The 16,627-nt window shown below is 41.0% G+C and overlaps 1 protein-coding gene across 8 annotated transcripts in view; it reads left to right on the top strand.

Annotated features, from left to right (window-relative positions):
- Window positions 1-2,950: 2,950 nt before the first annotated feature.
- The window catches only part of LOC120448185 (whirlin), a 31,633-nt gene continuing 17,956 nt past the window's right edge, over window positions 2,951-16,627 (top strand). For all 8 annotated transcript variants that reach the window (XM_039630048.2, XM_039630046.2, XM_039630043.2 and 5 more), the window contains exons 1-3: window positions 2,951-4,517; window positions 14,850-15,690; window positions 15,751-15,889. In XM_039630048.2, coding sequence (XP_039485982.1) covers window positions 14,863-15,690; window positions 15,751-15,889 — 967 coding nt within the window. In that variant the 5' untranslated portion in view covers window positions 2,951-4,517; window positions 14,850-14,862. The remainder of the gene's footprint in view (window positions 4,518-14,849; window positions 15,691-15,750; window positions 15,890-16,627) is intronic.

Below are 16,627 nucleotides of genomic sequence, written 5' to 3'. Positions count from 1 at the left end.
CCACGGAGGCAAACAAATTGAGGATGTTGGGGCAAGGGGGCGTGGCAGGACAACGGGACCCACTGGAAAAGCTCTCGAAAAACAAACTTTCTCAAACTAGTCGGTGAAAATCCGCATCAAGCATCAAATGGAAATGGAAATGAGTTGACTTGACTTGACGTTGAGGCTGCTCAAAAGGGCTGAAAAGGGGGCGGTTACATCTAAGTGGAGTGCTGCCGAAAGGGGGCGTGGCGGTGAGCAGGAGGTGAACATAGTGAAAGCTCCGGGGTTAACAATGACGTCATCGTTGTGCAAGTCATGAGCACACAAAGAAAATCATAACCAAATCGGTTGTTCAATGGCAACTTCTGAGTTTAAACTTAAGTTAAATTTATGACAATTTAGTTTAAAACTTTAAATTAGATAAATTTCTTATAGATTCGGATAGATAAACATATAATATTTGGATTGTTTTATTTCGTCTATGACCATGTTATGACTCAGTTATGACTATATTTTTTTCAGTGCGACGGAAGCAAACCAGTGAGTGGAGAATTGTGAAGGAGGTAAAAGCAATTTCTAGCGTACAAAAGCGTTTCGTCATAACTGAGAAGGAATAATCGATAACCTCAAGCAGACACAATGACGCAGTTGGAATGACATAATTCAACACATACCCACAGAGAAAATTGATAAGACAGGGTCACAACTGCAGGTCAAAACAAGAAATTCAATTAGAAAGTCCTAGAAGAAAGAGGGGGATTAGGGGTGGCGCTATCATGACGACAGTCTAGTTTGGCCTTCTCCATTCCTCCACGCCACACACATAGCCCCCACCCCTTGCGGGTTACACCCTCTTCCTTAACGATTCCCTCGACCATATATTCCATACCCACCATATAGCACGTGTACATTTCCATCGACACCAGGTGAAACCTTCAAACAAAAAACAGCCAAACACAAAAAGAAGAACACGAAACTTAAAACGAAGACTCATGCCAGGTGACTTAAATACCCTAACAAACCTAACAAACCAATACCTCAAAAGCGGATGATATTTGGGAATAATAATATTATATCTGATAATATATAATTAATGGCTTATAATTAATATTAAAAGTTGGAAAGCATTTAATAAACTATTATTTTAGAAGGTAACGAGATTTTTTTAATGCCTATTCAAATGATCTTGAATTTACTATTTCCTGCAATCCTCTGGAAACTTCAAGCGCAAGGAACCGCACCGTTATTTTCAGCTGCCTGCTTTTGAGCGCTTTTCTCAGGCAGGCGAAAATGCAACAACGTGTCGGGCCCTCACTCACACTAGTGCCCTTCGCCCGTTTCCCACTCTCTCTGCCACACACTCACCAACACACAGCCTCCCTAGAGAGAGAATAAGGGACCTGTGCTACCTGCCAAACTAGTCCTTCTCTGCTTCTTCCTCGTCGTGTGGCTTCTGTCACACATTTTTGACGTTTCTTCGCCAGCTGTGTTGAGTTCCTGCGTGGGAGAGTTGCCCAACACAAGAGCCATAGAGAGCGAGAGAGGGAACTCCGACAGAGAGAGAGCTTTTCTGCAAGTTTTGGCATTACCTGGTTCTTTAGGCTCTCATCGGATGGGCCTCAGTTCGCTTTTCGGACTATTGAGTGAGTTGCCTCTCTCTTTGGGGAAATTCGAGATGGCGGGGGAAAACGAGGGAAAATGCAGGAGTTGGGGTAGCTGGGAAGGCTTTTGATGGGCGCGGGTTTGTTGGATGGGTTTTATGGCTACACCAAGACACTTAATTGGGCGAAAGCTTCAATAAAATGTTGCATTAAGCCATTGTAGCTGCGAGATCTTAAGCCGAGTAATTGTAATTTGAGACATTTCATTTCAATTATTTTTATTTGGCATTGATATTACAATTTCGAACATTTTTAAACTAAATACATATGTAGATATGCAGCATAAGTACACTACGAAAATTAAGTGAAATATAATAACTTAAGTTATCAGCATTTAATATTATATTTCATTATAAAGCGTTATAGCAATAGAATTTATTTAAACAATTTAATAGGAGTTTATTATTGCGTATTTATAAAAAATAAATATACAATGCTAACTTAATGTGATTTTATTATTATATACATTTAATTTAAAATCAATAGATTTTAAAGGACAATGACCTTTAAAAAAAGAAACATTTTTCAAAGTGCACAATTACGTCTACATTTTAGGTGCATGTGGACCTGGTGCCCATAACAAACGTAACAAACGTAACGAAAACAATTACACGAAAGAAATCCTCAAAAAGCACACTGGAAATGAGACTGAGAATACACACCACCCCTCTCTCGTATTCCCTTTATCCTGGGACCCCCTCTCCTCGTCCATCTCTTCAGGGACTGCTCAGTGAACATTAAAATAACAAAATCCAAACAACGCAAACTTTGAGTGCAAGACCAACAAGAGAATCCTAGAACCCAGGGCCAGAGAGAGGTGCACTAAGAAAAATAAATAAAGTGTACACATGCACCTTGGAAGCACATTTTATTTATATTTAAGCAATATTAACTGCAATAAATAGGGAAACATTAAAGAAATAAAGTAAAATAAGAAGTATTAAAAGTTTATTATATTTAGTTTCCTATCTCAAAAATGGTTTTTATAAAAGATATCAAGTAAATTTTGTAAAAATATTTGAATTATATAAAAACATATTTAATTCAAGCATAATACGAATTTTTATTAATATGTAGAATATTAGTTTTTATTTTTTTTAACAGTCTTTTATTTAGGTGTAGGGACAGCATACGTGAGAGAGGGAGAGAGCACGAAGCTCGCCAGGACGTCGCCAGTCAGTCTCGACGGGGATTCCGCTCTCGTTGGGATGCTCTCTTTGGCTGCACGGAAGCCTACAAAATCGGGGAAAGCTTTTGGGCCGAGGCCTCTGCGAGGCGAAGCCTTCAAAGTAGTCGGAGAAGTGGAGCCAAACGGTAAAGACGCGGAGCTCCGCTGAAAAATAAAACAATATACAGAAGGAGAGAGCGAAGGGAAAGAAACTACAAAATCGCAGCCCAAATCGCGCTTCGTGGAAAAGAAAAAAAAATTTGGCTACAAAATAATTGCAAAAAGGCTTCCGCCAAATAACCCCGAAAGAATCGAAATAAAAAGTGTTTTGAAATGCCAGTTAAGCAAATACGCCAATTATGGGCAGCCTAAGGCGAAAGAAGGAAAGAGACAGGGCAACTCTGCCTCTTCCGTGTTGTTGTGTGTAATGTGTGAAACGATTTTCCTCCTTCAACAATTTTTTTGGCAATATGCACGGGGCATGTATGTAGATACAGCGACGAACATGCTGAAATGGAGCCACACAGAAGGGCCCTTCATTAAATTGGCTGCAGAAGAATAAGCAAAAAAATTACAAAAAAAAAAAAAACAGAAACAGTAGCAGATGAGGGAGGGTTACTTTTTGAGGCAAACACCAAGGAAATAATAACCTTGACGGCTTCTGGCCAAGGCTCTCAACTCGCTGTTCGATGGCTCTAGTCGTACAACATGGCGTATGCTTAGTAAAACCAAAATATTAAACGCCAGCAAGTATGCAAACATGTGCAACAAAGTGTGCGTGCGCGTGTGGGTGCCAAATAAAAAATTAAGCAAATAAATAAGCGATTCGATACGACTCGACTCCACTCTACGCGATTCCCGATGACGCATTCGAGAAGAGTAGGGCAGAAGGTTAAATTACACAAAACGTCAAATTCGCCACGTACGATAGTCGTTTCGGAGTCGCCAGTCCGTAATTCGGATTCGGTTTCGGAGTGCTCGGTCGGGATACGGAGTATTCAGATTATAGGCGTACAGAGAGCAGAAACTATTTAGCACATAACACACCAAAACTTTCCAACTGGACCCCGCCAGAAAAATATAAAACCGAAAAAATCACCAAAAAAAAAACATTTAATGTTATCTATGAGCCTCGAACAAAGTATCCCTGTGCCACTGGAGAATATCAAGCATATTATTTCAACAATTTACTCAACCAGAAAATGTGCCTAGCTCTCTGAGCGTGGGTGAAAGCTTGGCGAGAGAGGGAGAGCTAGAGCGAGAGAGTAGCACCCTCAACCTAAATTCACCACAATAAAATACAACAAAGAGGCAAACTAAAAAAAAATTGAAAAAAAAAATACTTTCACTCTCGCCACAACGTGGCGGCATCGAGAGGCAGGAAGCGCATAAAGTGACAGACAGACAGAAAGAAAGAGACGGACGGACGGACGGCGCTGGAAAACTCAAAGGGAAAACTTTTTGCATGCCACAAGCAGGAGGAGCGTCACAATCAGCATCAGCTGACTGCTGCAGGAAGCCTGGCAGCAGGACAACTGTGTGTTGCGGACAGGACGAGCGTCCGGTCGTGTCACCATCCATTCAATAGGGGCCTACAGCAAACACTGGCCAACACACACAGGCTCCACTGGCCGCCTCTCACCAACACACACACACACCGCGCTCGAGCAACGGCAGTTTTAATGTATCCTTAGAATTCCAAACAGGTGAGCATACAACCCAAATTGTGAACACAGATAAGGCACAAATAAGGTGCAGTGAAAGGACTTGATACTCGTATAATAAATCATTGTGTTTATAGTTTTGAATGGGCGATAAGTCTGAATGCCTCGGCCCGCAAAAGTGTGCTACATAAAAAGTTGCGAAACTTGTCACAAGGATAAAGTGAATACAGTAGTTACATTGTTTTAATTATTATTATTCGTGTCCCTTGCCTATTTTATATACTACATAGCTCGATAAGAGGGTTTTCTATTGGAAATGACATGTGTTTTCTGGTTACAAAGTGTATTGTCTATTAACAAGTTTGCATATATATGAAACAACACTAGGCCGCTTGATATGGGTCATAAACAAAATAGTGTGAATGCAAAAAAAAATTTGTTCAAATAAATAATAAAACATTTACGTTTTACCAAAACAAAATTCAAACGGCTAAATCTGGATAACATCTGCAATTTTACTTATTTAATTTTGAAGTGAATACTAACATTTTATACAATAAAATATAATCCCAGTAGGATATTAGAAATAGTTAGTCGCAGGTAAATTTGAAAAACACTTAAACCATCTTCCGTTTTGGCTTTTGGTTTGGTGTTAATCCAATTATAAAAGTAAAACAGTTGAATTGGGTTTACTTAGCTTAAACTTGAGGATCCCCACCATTACTTTTTGTAATACCTCTCACCTTTCTCTCAATTCTGTCAATTTCTCTACTTAAATACTCAAACGGAAAATATAGGTTAAAAAGCCGTAGTCCCGCCGCTTTTATACAAATAATTAAAAATTTCCCATCGACCAGCAAGTACTTGCCGGAAAAAACGTTCATGTCTTCAAGGACGCTCCTTTCGATTTTATCTCAAGCGCTGTTCGCCACTCGCACCCTTCAAACGCTCTTCAATTACAAAACTTTTATTCTTTTTCTCTGCTCTTCACGCAGCAATTTGGCTTTAATTGCAACCGCCCCCAGTGCAATCTTAATTTGCATAAATTTTCCGCGTACCGTTCGGACCCGTCCCCTTCGTTAGACTCATAATAACCACAACTCAGTTTCAATTAAAAGCTCAGCCATCAATTATGCAGAGCAAAAATGTTGGCAGCGAACCGAAAAAAAATGGTTGAAAAAAAAAACAAAACTATTACATACTTTTCGGCTGTCCAACGTATAATAATACTTATAATTAATGCAATTGAATAAAATTTAGCCGTAGAATTCAATCATGCAAAATGCAAAATGGCAGTGCCAACCACAGAAATGCGAGAAATCAAATTTTCATTTCCAATTAGTGCGCTGAGCTCCAATCAAAAGGGAGCTGATGTAAATAGGCAAACATCACTCATACGCCTAGTACACCCAATGTCCTGTCAGGCTGTGCGCTTCCGTTTTTCGGCAATTAATTAGGCGCAAATTTTAATTAAATGGCGTCAGTGGATGTGGATGGAATGTTTTCTCGATGACGGCAGTTGGCACTTGGTTCACGGCCAAGTTACTTTCTTCTTCCCAACACCGAGCTGTGGGCACAAACTCATTAAATAGTTATTACTCAGCCTCAGCCCGTGTTCGCCGCAGCCAAAGTGTCAACCACGAGTGTGTTTTTTAGGTTATTAATATCTTAGTCGAAATTTTTTGTTGTCACTGTGTCGTTAATAATGGCTTTTGTGAAAGTGATAAGGCAAACTATCTTTTTTTTTGGGTCAAGGTGGGTGTTTTAATAAATCAATTGTCTACATAACTAGATCCACTCTGTAATATCTCTCTAGTTCATCACTATTAGTTTACGAAAGGCATCTCACATTGTAGATCCCTAATGCTTTTATGCTGATATATCCGCCATCGAATTGAAGTTACGTGACCCACTTCCCAGTCACCAACTTTAATTACACCCATCATAAAATAAGCCGAATAACCCAACCCAACCCACCGAAAAGCGAAGGTGAGAGAAAGAAATTCCAATAATTGTTTTATGGTATAACTCAAGGTGTGGGTGACATCCCCTGATATTCCCGGAACGCAACTCACTCCCTTCCTGACCTCGCACTATCCACAAGTTTTTGGCTGGCAATCATTAAGTGGCCGAAGCCAAACTAAAGCAAAGCCACGTGGGCCGAGCCCTTCTGCTTTTAGTTTTCGCTGGCATAGCAATCAATCTTGGAGCCTATGAAGGGGGTGAGGGGGGGTGGGGAGTCGCAGGTGGCAAGCGAAGACACAGGTGTCCAGTCAGAAGGATATCCTTAAACTGAAGGCGGGGCTGCCATATCAAATAATCATTTTTTTGTTCATTTGTTCATGCTCGTAGATATGTATTTAGCAAACTCAAGCTTGAGCACTTCAAGAGCTCATTAAGTGGGCTAACCTTGATGGAGGACATGCGGGGTAGGGGCGTTGGTGTGGGTGAATTGGGGTCGCCTTAGAAATGTTGCAAGTTTTCCTCTTAATTCACTTAAGACTTTCGGTTTGAGTTGGCGCACACACAGACGCACGCACACATTATAAATGGCAAATCCTGCTGTCGTAAGGTGGCAATTGAATGTCGGACTCCGTCTCCTTCTGTGTGACCGTGTGCAAGTCCTTTGAGTATCTTGTATTAAGAAAGTTTCCCTCACCTCTGGCCATTGAATTGAGTCGCAAGGAGGTCTTGATAAAGTAAGGACCATTCAGCAGTTTTCCATAGGCAAATAGAAAAATATTCATAAAACTGGAATTGCGATTTGTCCTTGCAACTTTTCCTTCGTTCCCTCTTTTCTTCTTTTTTTTCATTTTCTGCTATAGGAGGTAAAAAGGATGTGGGATAATAGATTTGCGTCTGTACGAGCGCCTCGATTAACCTCTTTCTTTGTTATTCTCCCTATTTTCAAGCCAGGCAAAATTGCTATAAGTGTGTTGAGCGCTTTGGCTTTGGGCCATGTTTCTGTTTCAGTCTTCATCGGTGACACTAATTGCTGGCTTATTATCCTTATTTGTGGTGGAAATGCGCAGGGTCTGGGGCTTTCCCACGCAACTCAACGATTATGATGACTCTGATAAAACGTTGTATTATTTATTGCACTGCGGCATTGCCAAACTGTAAACTGCGAATTTAAACGTGATGAATAATAAATTTCTCTTTTTTGGCTTACTATTAAATGCGTCGTTTATGATAAAGTCAGTGTTCTTCAAAGAGCTTCACAAAATTACACAAGTAAATAATATAGTTTGTGTGCTCCATTCAATATCCACTTCAAATAAACATAGCTTTTTAGACAGAGAATCCTTTTGAAATCAATAGAAGCATATATTTATATTTAATAAACTCTTGTAGAAAAAGTGTTTTATATTCGAATTTATTAGTTTTTGCACTTATGTATATCGAGGAGTTTTCCATAGCCCAACGTGGTAATGGCTTCCCTACTGTCTTTCTCCATTGCGGCATGGCTTGACCTGTTTATGTATTTATTATTGATTTTGGCTGGTGCCCCATTTGGTGTGGCATTGGACTTTATTTTCATGACAATGGGTGGTTTATTAACTTTCAGTTAGCTGACACAATAATTAAGGGGCTTATGAGCTGCAGTTTGGCCGGCCAAATTGTGTGGAATATTCCATAGGAGATTTATGTGCAAAATAAAGAAGGCTTTCAGCACTTTCATGCAGAGACAAACGACAAACGAAATGACAAGCCAAAGGCTGTAAATGTCAATAACATTGATTCGTAATTAAGATGAATGGTAATTTAAGCCCACTAGCAACACACTTTCATCGCCTCACCTGTGCTATGTGCTATTATTCCTGTCATAAATATCAATTTTCAAATGCACAATTCCGTACTGCGAGCTACATTGTAGGCATAAGCTGGAATTCATGCCGGGCATAATATGTTAGTTGGGTTTTTTTTCACAACCAAGCCCCCAGTCACCTTTCCGTTTTTTGTGTAAGTTGCGTGAGTTCTTCATTCAACTTGAGACTTTGTCGACTCGAGAGCTTCTTGCTAACCCGAACTCCAGCGCCATTCAGCGGTACGTGTGTATATATCCTGGTGTTTTTTTTGTGTTTTTTGTTTTTTGCCCAGGACTAACTTTTCGTGACTGGACAAAATGCTGCTCGGCATTTTGTAGGAAATGCCAGCCTGTCCTGGCTGTCCTGTCTCTCGTTGGCACACACACACCACACACACACTCCCCGGATCCTGACTTCCCCAGTTAGTTTCATTTGCCTTTTACATTTCCACACATTTCCTACTTTTTTACCGCTGCACCGGGAAAAAGTTCTAGTGCGGTCTATATATTTTATAAACAAGAAATAAAAAAATGTATTATTTTCATTTATGTGGGTATAAACTAATGCCCAATGAAGGAACATACATAAATGTGTAAATACTTTTAAACAGTTTATTGTTTAGCCACAGAAGTACCAACGTTCTTCTCAGTGTAGTTGCGTGTCTGTGCATAGACGACCTACTCAAAAGAGGGAAATTTGGGCGGAAAAAGGGGCGGTGGGTGGCAGGGACAGCGAGACGACGCTTTGCATATTTATTTTATTTGATTTCTGTTCGCTTTTTCCTACGTTTTTTAGGTTTGGCGGGGATCTGATATTCCCGCTTATATAACAAACGCGACGTGTGATTAAAAATTCGTAATTTGCTCGTATATTTCGTATACCCTACTTCACTCACCTGGTACCCTTCGTTGTGTGTGTCATGTTTTTTTTGTAGCATACCTGAGGCGTTCAACTTCCCTGTTCAACTTTTCCCCTTCTTTTTTTCGAGCGTGTTTTGTGCCATTTTTGCCGCAGCCAGTGCTGTTGTTGTAACCGTTCCTCGTGCTTCATTAATATTTAATTAAAAAATCAATAGTTGACATGTAAGTCAACTTGGTTTGTTCTTCTTTCGGGCCTGGTTTGTTGTACCTTTTCCACGTTTTCGGTTTCTTTGGGCCATTTTCTTTCTGTCTGCCCTAACTTATGCATGTGCATTTGTGCATATCTTATTATGGCAGATTTTCTTCTGGCTTCGTGTCGTCTACGTGACGTTTTAGTTGGAGGAATATCTCAAGAAAACCACACCCTCCATGCTGGCAAAGGAAAATTAAATTGAAGAAGGCGGGGCTCGTATGTTTTACATATATGTTTGTACACAAAAGTAAGTGGCTGTAAAGCAAATATAGGGAATATAATGACATATTTCATTGTTTCGTTATTGATGAAAAACATTTGTTGCACTTTGAATTAGTTTCATATTACAATGCCAATTGACTGTTATATTAAAATAAGCCCACAATTATTATAATGAGATATCCAGTGTGTAACAGGTAGAAGGAAGCGTTTCCCACTTTATAAAGTATATATGTTCTTAATTAAGAAAACTAGGGAAGTCAACATTGTCTGATCTGTATGTCTGTGTGTCCGTATAAGGGAACTATAAAAGGTAGTCAACTACAGTGAACTAGTCAACTAATCGTGTATCTGATAGTGGAGGAATTCGACTGATGCGTTCTATCTTGTTTGTACATACAAACAAGCATTCAAGGCGTTCAAATATCCAATATCAAATATCCGGGGGCGTTAGGTAATCAAGTCGCAGCATTCACAAAGCTCATTAATACATGAACTAGTGCATTTGCAGTATGTATTACATTGCATTGTTTTGTTGTAGTACTTGACTCACGGGACAAGAAGCAAACGTAATTTTGGCAAGGTCCTTGGATTATCTTTCATCTGCGGGCAATCAATATGCTTCTAAGGAGTGCTGAAATTATCATCATATGAATGTATTGAAACTAATATGCAATTGGATATGATTTCCTTCAAGCTTAAAATGAATAATTTAATGAGATCAACTGCATAGTCTTCACATACCTTTTCTAGATTTAAAATGTATTGCTCTTTAGCTGTTTAAGAGTTTATTTTATTTAAGAGGTTCCGTTTAATGCATGAAACATTATATCAATATAAGAAACTTTATATCAATATATTTGCCTTTAAATGAAAGTGTGTGACTTGATGCCCAAAACCAAAATCAATTATTTATATTATTTGTTAGTTGCTATTAATTGATGAACATGGCTTTTAGACGTCATTTAATATCGGTTCGAAACAAGTGAATGTTCAGTCAAACACTCAAATTCATGAATAAAGTGAAAACAGAGGTTGTAATTCGTAAATTTAGCTCTCAATTCAATGTGTCACAAATGAGTCACTTTTCGTGAGATTTTTTAAAGTCGACAATCAACACGCTGCATATTCCGGCTTAACACCAACTTAGTAAGAACTCAGCTTGCGAAATGAAGAGAAAATGCACACGATTTCATGTGATTTGCTGCGCAGAGTAAACAAGTCAAAGTCACGTAACTCGAGTCTGCTTATGCTTTGCTTATCAAACTTCCACGAGATCTTGTTCAAGATTTATTGACAGCTCCACGGGAAGAAGTGGGAAATGGGAAATGGGCAAGGCACATGTTCCCCATGTGCTACCTGCCTTTTATTTACGCGCAATTAACCCAGTTACAAGTTCGACATGCCGCTTTTGGCAAACAGCCCCCGCACTCGTGCATATCCTGCATTTATCATAATTACTTCCCCACAAATTTACCGCCGAAAAAAAGGCCAACGAAAAAAAATGAAAGGAAAAAAAGGAGTTCGTTGATGATGATGATGAACGGTGATGAATGCCCTGGGCTTAAGCGAACTTCTGCAGCTTTGGTTAATGTTTTAATATGCCTCTGGCAACTATTAAGCGCACTTGAAAAGCTGAACGTTAAATGCCAGGCCCATATTAAACATCAATTATTTATGGCGAGCGATAAACGGGTTTTGCGCTGAAATAAAGTCTTTTGCATAGCATACATTTGGGGGCCTCCTTTTCTTCCTGTTCATTTGCGCCTGTGTGTGTGTACGCATTGTATGCAAATACTCAAACATCGAAATGTGCTTAGCAATTATTTTAAAAATGCAAACAACTAGAAACAACTACAACAATGACTATTGCCAGCGCAGTTGAGCATTGTACCAAAAAGGACGATGTAAAAGGAGACATTCCCACATTGACACGGAAAAAAACAAAAGTATTTGTCTCTGATTCGCTTTCAATATATATATTTTTAGATATATACATTCTTACAAAGAATGAAAAGTAATTGTTAAATCAAGTAAAGCCCTCTTTTGCAGTTTACATCATTTAAATATTTTTTTATATCTTTCCGCTGTTTTTTTGTTCTGTGTAAAATACAGGCAGAGCATGCAACATGAAACCCGCCTAGGCTCGAGTCCAATAAAAACTGGAGTGAACAATATACAAAACTTATTTTCAAATCAAACAACAGCAACAGCAAAAACCAAAGTCAATGGTGGACAAGGGGGCAAAGTGCAGGGGGCGTGGCAGCGACAACGGCGAAACAGTTACAACAAACTGCCATCTGTTGGAAGTAGACAAACATGAGAATTGGAACTCGGCACAGTGGAATTTGAGCACTCAAAAATAACGAAATGTTTTCAAAAAACTCTATATGTTGTCCTGAAAATATTTAAAAATTATTTGAACGTCTGCTGCATTTACAAACTCCTTATATAAGTTTAAAAATCGCTTTAAATTACTTCAAAAAATGTAGTAAATTAAGCAATGTATGAGACCACGGTGTAACTATGCACTCTCGACTGGCTGCTTGGCACAAACCAGAGTCAGACTAACAAATTCCGAAAAATGTCACAACGCGTACATGAAAAATGTCCTTGTGTCAAGCGCCAACGACAAACGGCGGCAACTGTGGTCGTGTGTGTTGGTGTGCGAGTGCTTTTTTGTCACCGTTTAGCAGTTAGTTCTTCCTTTAGCGATTGCAAGCATACCGATAAAGTCCAGCATGTGTGGCCCTGCTTTTGGGATGAAAACTGTGCTTTGGAGATCCCAAACTTGATGCTATACCCTGCACTTGAGGTAATACCACTCTTTTCCGCGCTGAGCACTGATTATGAGCTTTAATGCCACGTTCGGGACTTCATCAGTTATCGCATTTTGAAGTTTGGAAGTTGCTTTGGGAATTTTCAGAAGGACAATCAAGTCCAAGCTTCACCACTTAATGGCAATAAGTGGAGCACTTTTCCAAGTGCACAGTGTCAATGTTTATGTGTGTGTGTGTAAGTGAGTGCGGTTCTGGGGCAAGTGTGTGTGTGTGAGTCCTGGCTGTGCTTTACCAAGGTCATGAGTAAATACGTTTGGAGCATGCTGTTTTTGTCGTTTATTCTCTAACAAAGCCAAGCCAGCAACAAGAACAAAAAGAAAAATAAATAACAGAACAGAACAAAACCAAGACCAAAAAAAAAAACTGAAAAGAGTGAGAGAGTGAAAGAGCAGCAGGGAAATTTATTGTCATATCTATATAATATAGGGAAGCTTCTGCTGATGCTTCTTATTGATATTTATACCAAATACATTGGAACTCATGCACACACGCATATGTTTTCCATTTCTGCGCTTGTATTTGTTAGCCTCATTTGTAATGGCGTCTGCTTGCCAATTTGTTGTGCGGCAGAAAGAAATGCAAATGTGTATCGGTAAATCAAAAAGGACATTATTGGCCGCTTGTTAGACGTAAGCACAATTGCCAGCCATTACGTAGGTGTCTCTGTGTGCGTGTTTGTTTGGGTGTGTGTGTGAGCTGCTGACTGAATTAAGCATGTGTGCGTGTTTAGTGTGTCCTGTGTTGCTGTTTGTGTTTGTGTTTGCCAATGGTCGACCGCTAAGTGCGCTTAAGCGTCAAACCAAATTGGCCGGCGCTTTGTTCTTCAGCGCTTAGCTAAAAGTGCACTTTACCTTTCCACACCTCTCCTCTCTCCATCTCTCTCACTCTCCACTCACACACACACATACACGCAGCTTTACAACTCCAATGCAATACAAAAAAAAAAAAAAAAAAAACTCACACATGCACTATGCAGTATTTGAGTACTCGAAACTTATTTGCTATTTACACTCGATTAATTGACAGCGTTTCGTTTATGGCTTTGATGCAACTTTCACTGGCATAATCGATGGGGAAGTTTTTTAATTAAATTCGATGGGCTGATCGAAAGTTAAGGAACTTGCCTTTGATTGCCATTCGATATTCAATCATCGAGCTAGTTTGGAATCGTTTAATAATTTAAATAAAATTAATTCCAGTTTTTTTTTTAAAATAAAAATCTCTTTATTTGAGTTGTTTATAATACCTTATAAATTTACATTTGATTGTCGTTTGATATTTAATTTCTGAGCTAGTCAGTTTGGAATCATTAAATAATTTAAATCAAGTTAATTCAAACTTTATTTTGAATACGTTGCACTTTATTTTAGTTGTTTATAATATATTTTAAATTTAGGCCTAAGATTGAGTGTGTTTTTGACAAACATCATCATTTATATTTATAAAATGTAAAGCTATTGGATTATTTGTGTGTTAGAAACTTTACTGCCTAAACTCGACAAATGTGGAGTAATTATTGAATGCCAAAATATGTGATCCATCTCCATGTGAAATATGCATTTTTGCTTAATACTGTAAAATTTCAAATATTTTATGTCCTGATCCGTAGAATGGCTATCGTGTGCCCGGCATTTCCGTAACTTAGCACGGCTAAGTGAGTGGCAATGTGTGAGCACGGCAATTTTCAACTATTTATGAGTAGCGAGGTGCCCTCTTTCCCTCATCAGGACGACGTGTAAGTGTGTAAGGATGGTTTGGGCCAGGAGTCCCACCATCGGGAGTGTGGCACATAGAGCTCCGGCTGCCTTTGTGCTAACCTGTTTTTGTTTTGCCAACCAAAGTTGGCACATAAATAATGAAGCACGGGGCATAAGTTCCCATTGATTTCGCAGTGTGCGCAAATGAATGTGTCCGTGTGTCTGTGTGTGAGTGTATGTTTGTGTGTGTGAATGTGTTTGCATGGCTGGTGGAGCAGGGATGAGGGGCAGCAGTACACCATATGACTCTGGAGATTAAGCCATTGTTTGCACTGAATGTGGCGCTCAGTCTGAGCGGCGGCTTAGCGGCCTGCGTACGCAAACAAAAGTTGTTCGCCGGATTGCAGATTGAAAGGTGGAGCAGAGCGGAGGGGGTGTTTTAACCCAATTCCGGACGGTTAGTACCTGGTATGACATCCAGGGTCGATTAGGCCTTTTGAAAAATGTTGGAAAGGCGACCATTTCACACTTTTAAGAGATCCGAGAGACTATTAATGATGGATCCGGAGGCTTTAAAACATGGTCGAGAGTTCAACTTGTATCGTGGAGGATAAATTATTCTTTACTGAATATTTTCCTATAAATGTTTTTACCCAATATTTATTCCTTTTATTAATGGCAACCATTCCATTTCAGCTCCAGCAGTGTAATGCGCCTTGGGGGCAGTGGCATTCCATACGACGGCGACCCCCTGACAATGAGCGCAGCTGGCAACGACTATGCCGAACTCTGTGATCTTGGACCCTCGCGATGGAGTGCCCGACCCTACGGATACAATGCGACCGCAGCGGCAGCCGCCGGCTTTGGCCTTGGGCCCTCGATGGGCGGTACGCAGTCGTCGTCCAGTGTGCCGACGGGCGGATCGACCGGGCTCAGTGGTCACCACCTGCGCAGTAGTGGAGCGCCGGGACCGAGCAGCTTCGAGGCGGAGGACATTGGCATGGCCTTTGGCATGATTAGTCCGCCGCCGGGCAGTGGACCCTACGTTGGATCGTCGGCGGCGGGGGCGGGGGCGGTCGGTTCGCGCGTTGGCAACAGCACCAGTTCGCTGCGCGGTGCCGGCGGTCGTTCCGGATTGTATTACTCCCCGCCGGGCACCTCATACACGATCGTCGAGCGCCCCCACTCGCCGCACTACTACTTCAACTCGGCGGGCGTGCCCACCAAGGGCGGCTCGTTGCCGGGGCGTGGCAGCGCCTATCTCAGCTCCTCACCCGCCAGCCACATGGCCGCCGGCACGGCGGGCACCCTGCCCACCTCGACGGCGGCCAGTGGGCGATCGATGGGCCAGCATGCGAGCAGCAATGGTAATAAGAAGCGGCCCATCTCGCCGGAGCAGGTGCTCCGCATGTTCGGCGCCACCCAGTCGTCATCAGTTCCTACGAGTAGCTACCACTACAGCAACGGCGGCACGCGGGATCGGGATCGCACCGGCAGGCGGAGCCCCGCCAGCAGTCCGCCCTCCACCACCCACCAGGTGTGTATTAATATTTAATTAAATAAAATGGTTTTCAGAAAATGTCTTTTTATTTTCCAGATTTATCGGGATCGGGAGCGGGAAAGGGACCGCAGTGTCCCGAATATCCATGAACTTACAACGCGAACCGTTTCCATGTCGCGCGACCAGCAAATCGATCATGGTTTCGGCATTTGCGTTAAAGGAGGCAAAGACTCAGGTGAGCTGTTAATATATTTTTAATACATACAAGGCTTTGAAGGCTCACTGCAAACAGACAGCAGAATTTCCTACCAGAAGGTTCTTAAAGCGAATTTAATTTAGCCATGTATCTGGGAGGGTCATCCTGGCGTATACGTGATTTAAGAAACCAGTCTATTGAAATAAGTTTATTGTTTGGCAAACACCGAGCATTTTAAACATAATTTGCTTCTTAATCTCGTGTTATTGGCTTATAGTAAAATAGAAACCATAAGCTGTGTTAAGCCCTTCGATTTGTCGGCAAAGCCTTTGCAACTGAAATTTCCCCGACACTTCTCTACCCATTCAATCTGACTGCTGCCACGCCCCTTGGTGTTTGATACCATGTTACGCCCAGTCGGTTTTGGGTGATGGCTTCTCCGTGTTACCCATACCTTTTCGCTTGGGAAGCTCTTACGTGCAATTTAGTTTTCAATTTCGTTTTATTGTCCGGGTCTCACGGAGCCGTGTGTCCGTCCGTTCGTTTGTCCGTCCGTATGTTAGTCCTTCCCCGTTTGAGTAACCACGTGTATTGGCATGGATGTTTGTGTGTGACAAACCGCCAGCAGCTTTGACATTTCCAAGTGCATTTTGCACCTGACTACCTTTTTGGCTAACCAGCTCTTCCTGCCCACTTTCCTTCGCCCGTTTCCCTTCAACTCATCCTGCCTTCATTCCCATTTCCTGCCGTTGAATTTATTTTTAGCTTGCAATATGC

The sequence above is a fragment of the Drosophila santomea genome, chromosome 3L (genome assembly GCF_016746245.2).
Source record: "Drosophila santomea strain STO CAGO 1482 chromosome 3L, Prin_Dsan_1.1, whole genome shotgun sequence".
Classification (NCBI taxonomy): domain Eukaryota; kingdom Metazoa; phylum Arthropoda; class Insecta; order Diptera; family Drosophilidae; genus Drosophila; species Drosophila santomea.
This window is presented reverse-complemented; position numbering and strand designations above follow the sequence as displayed.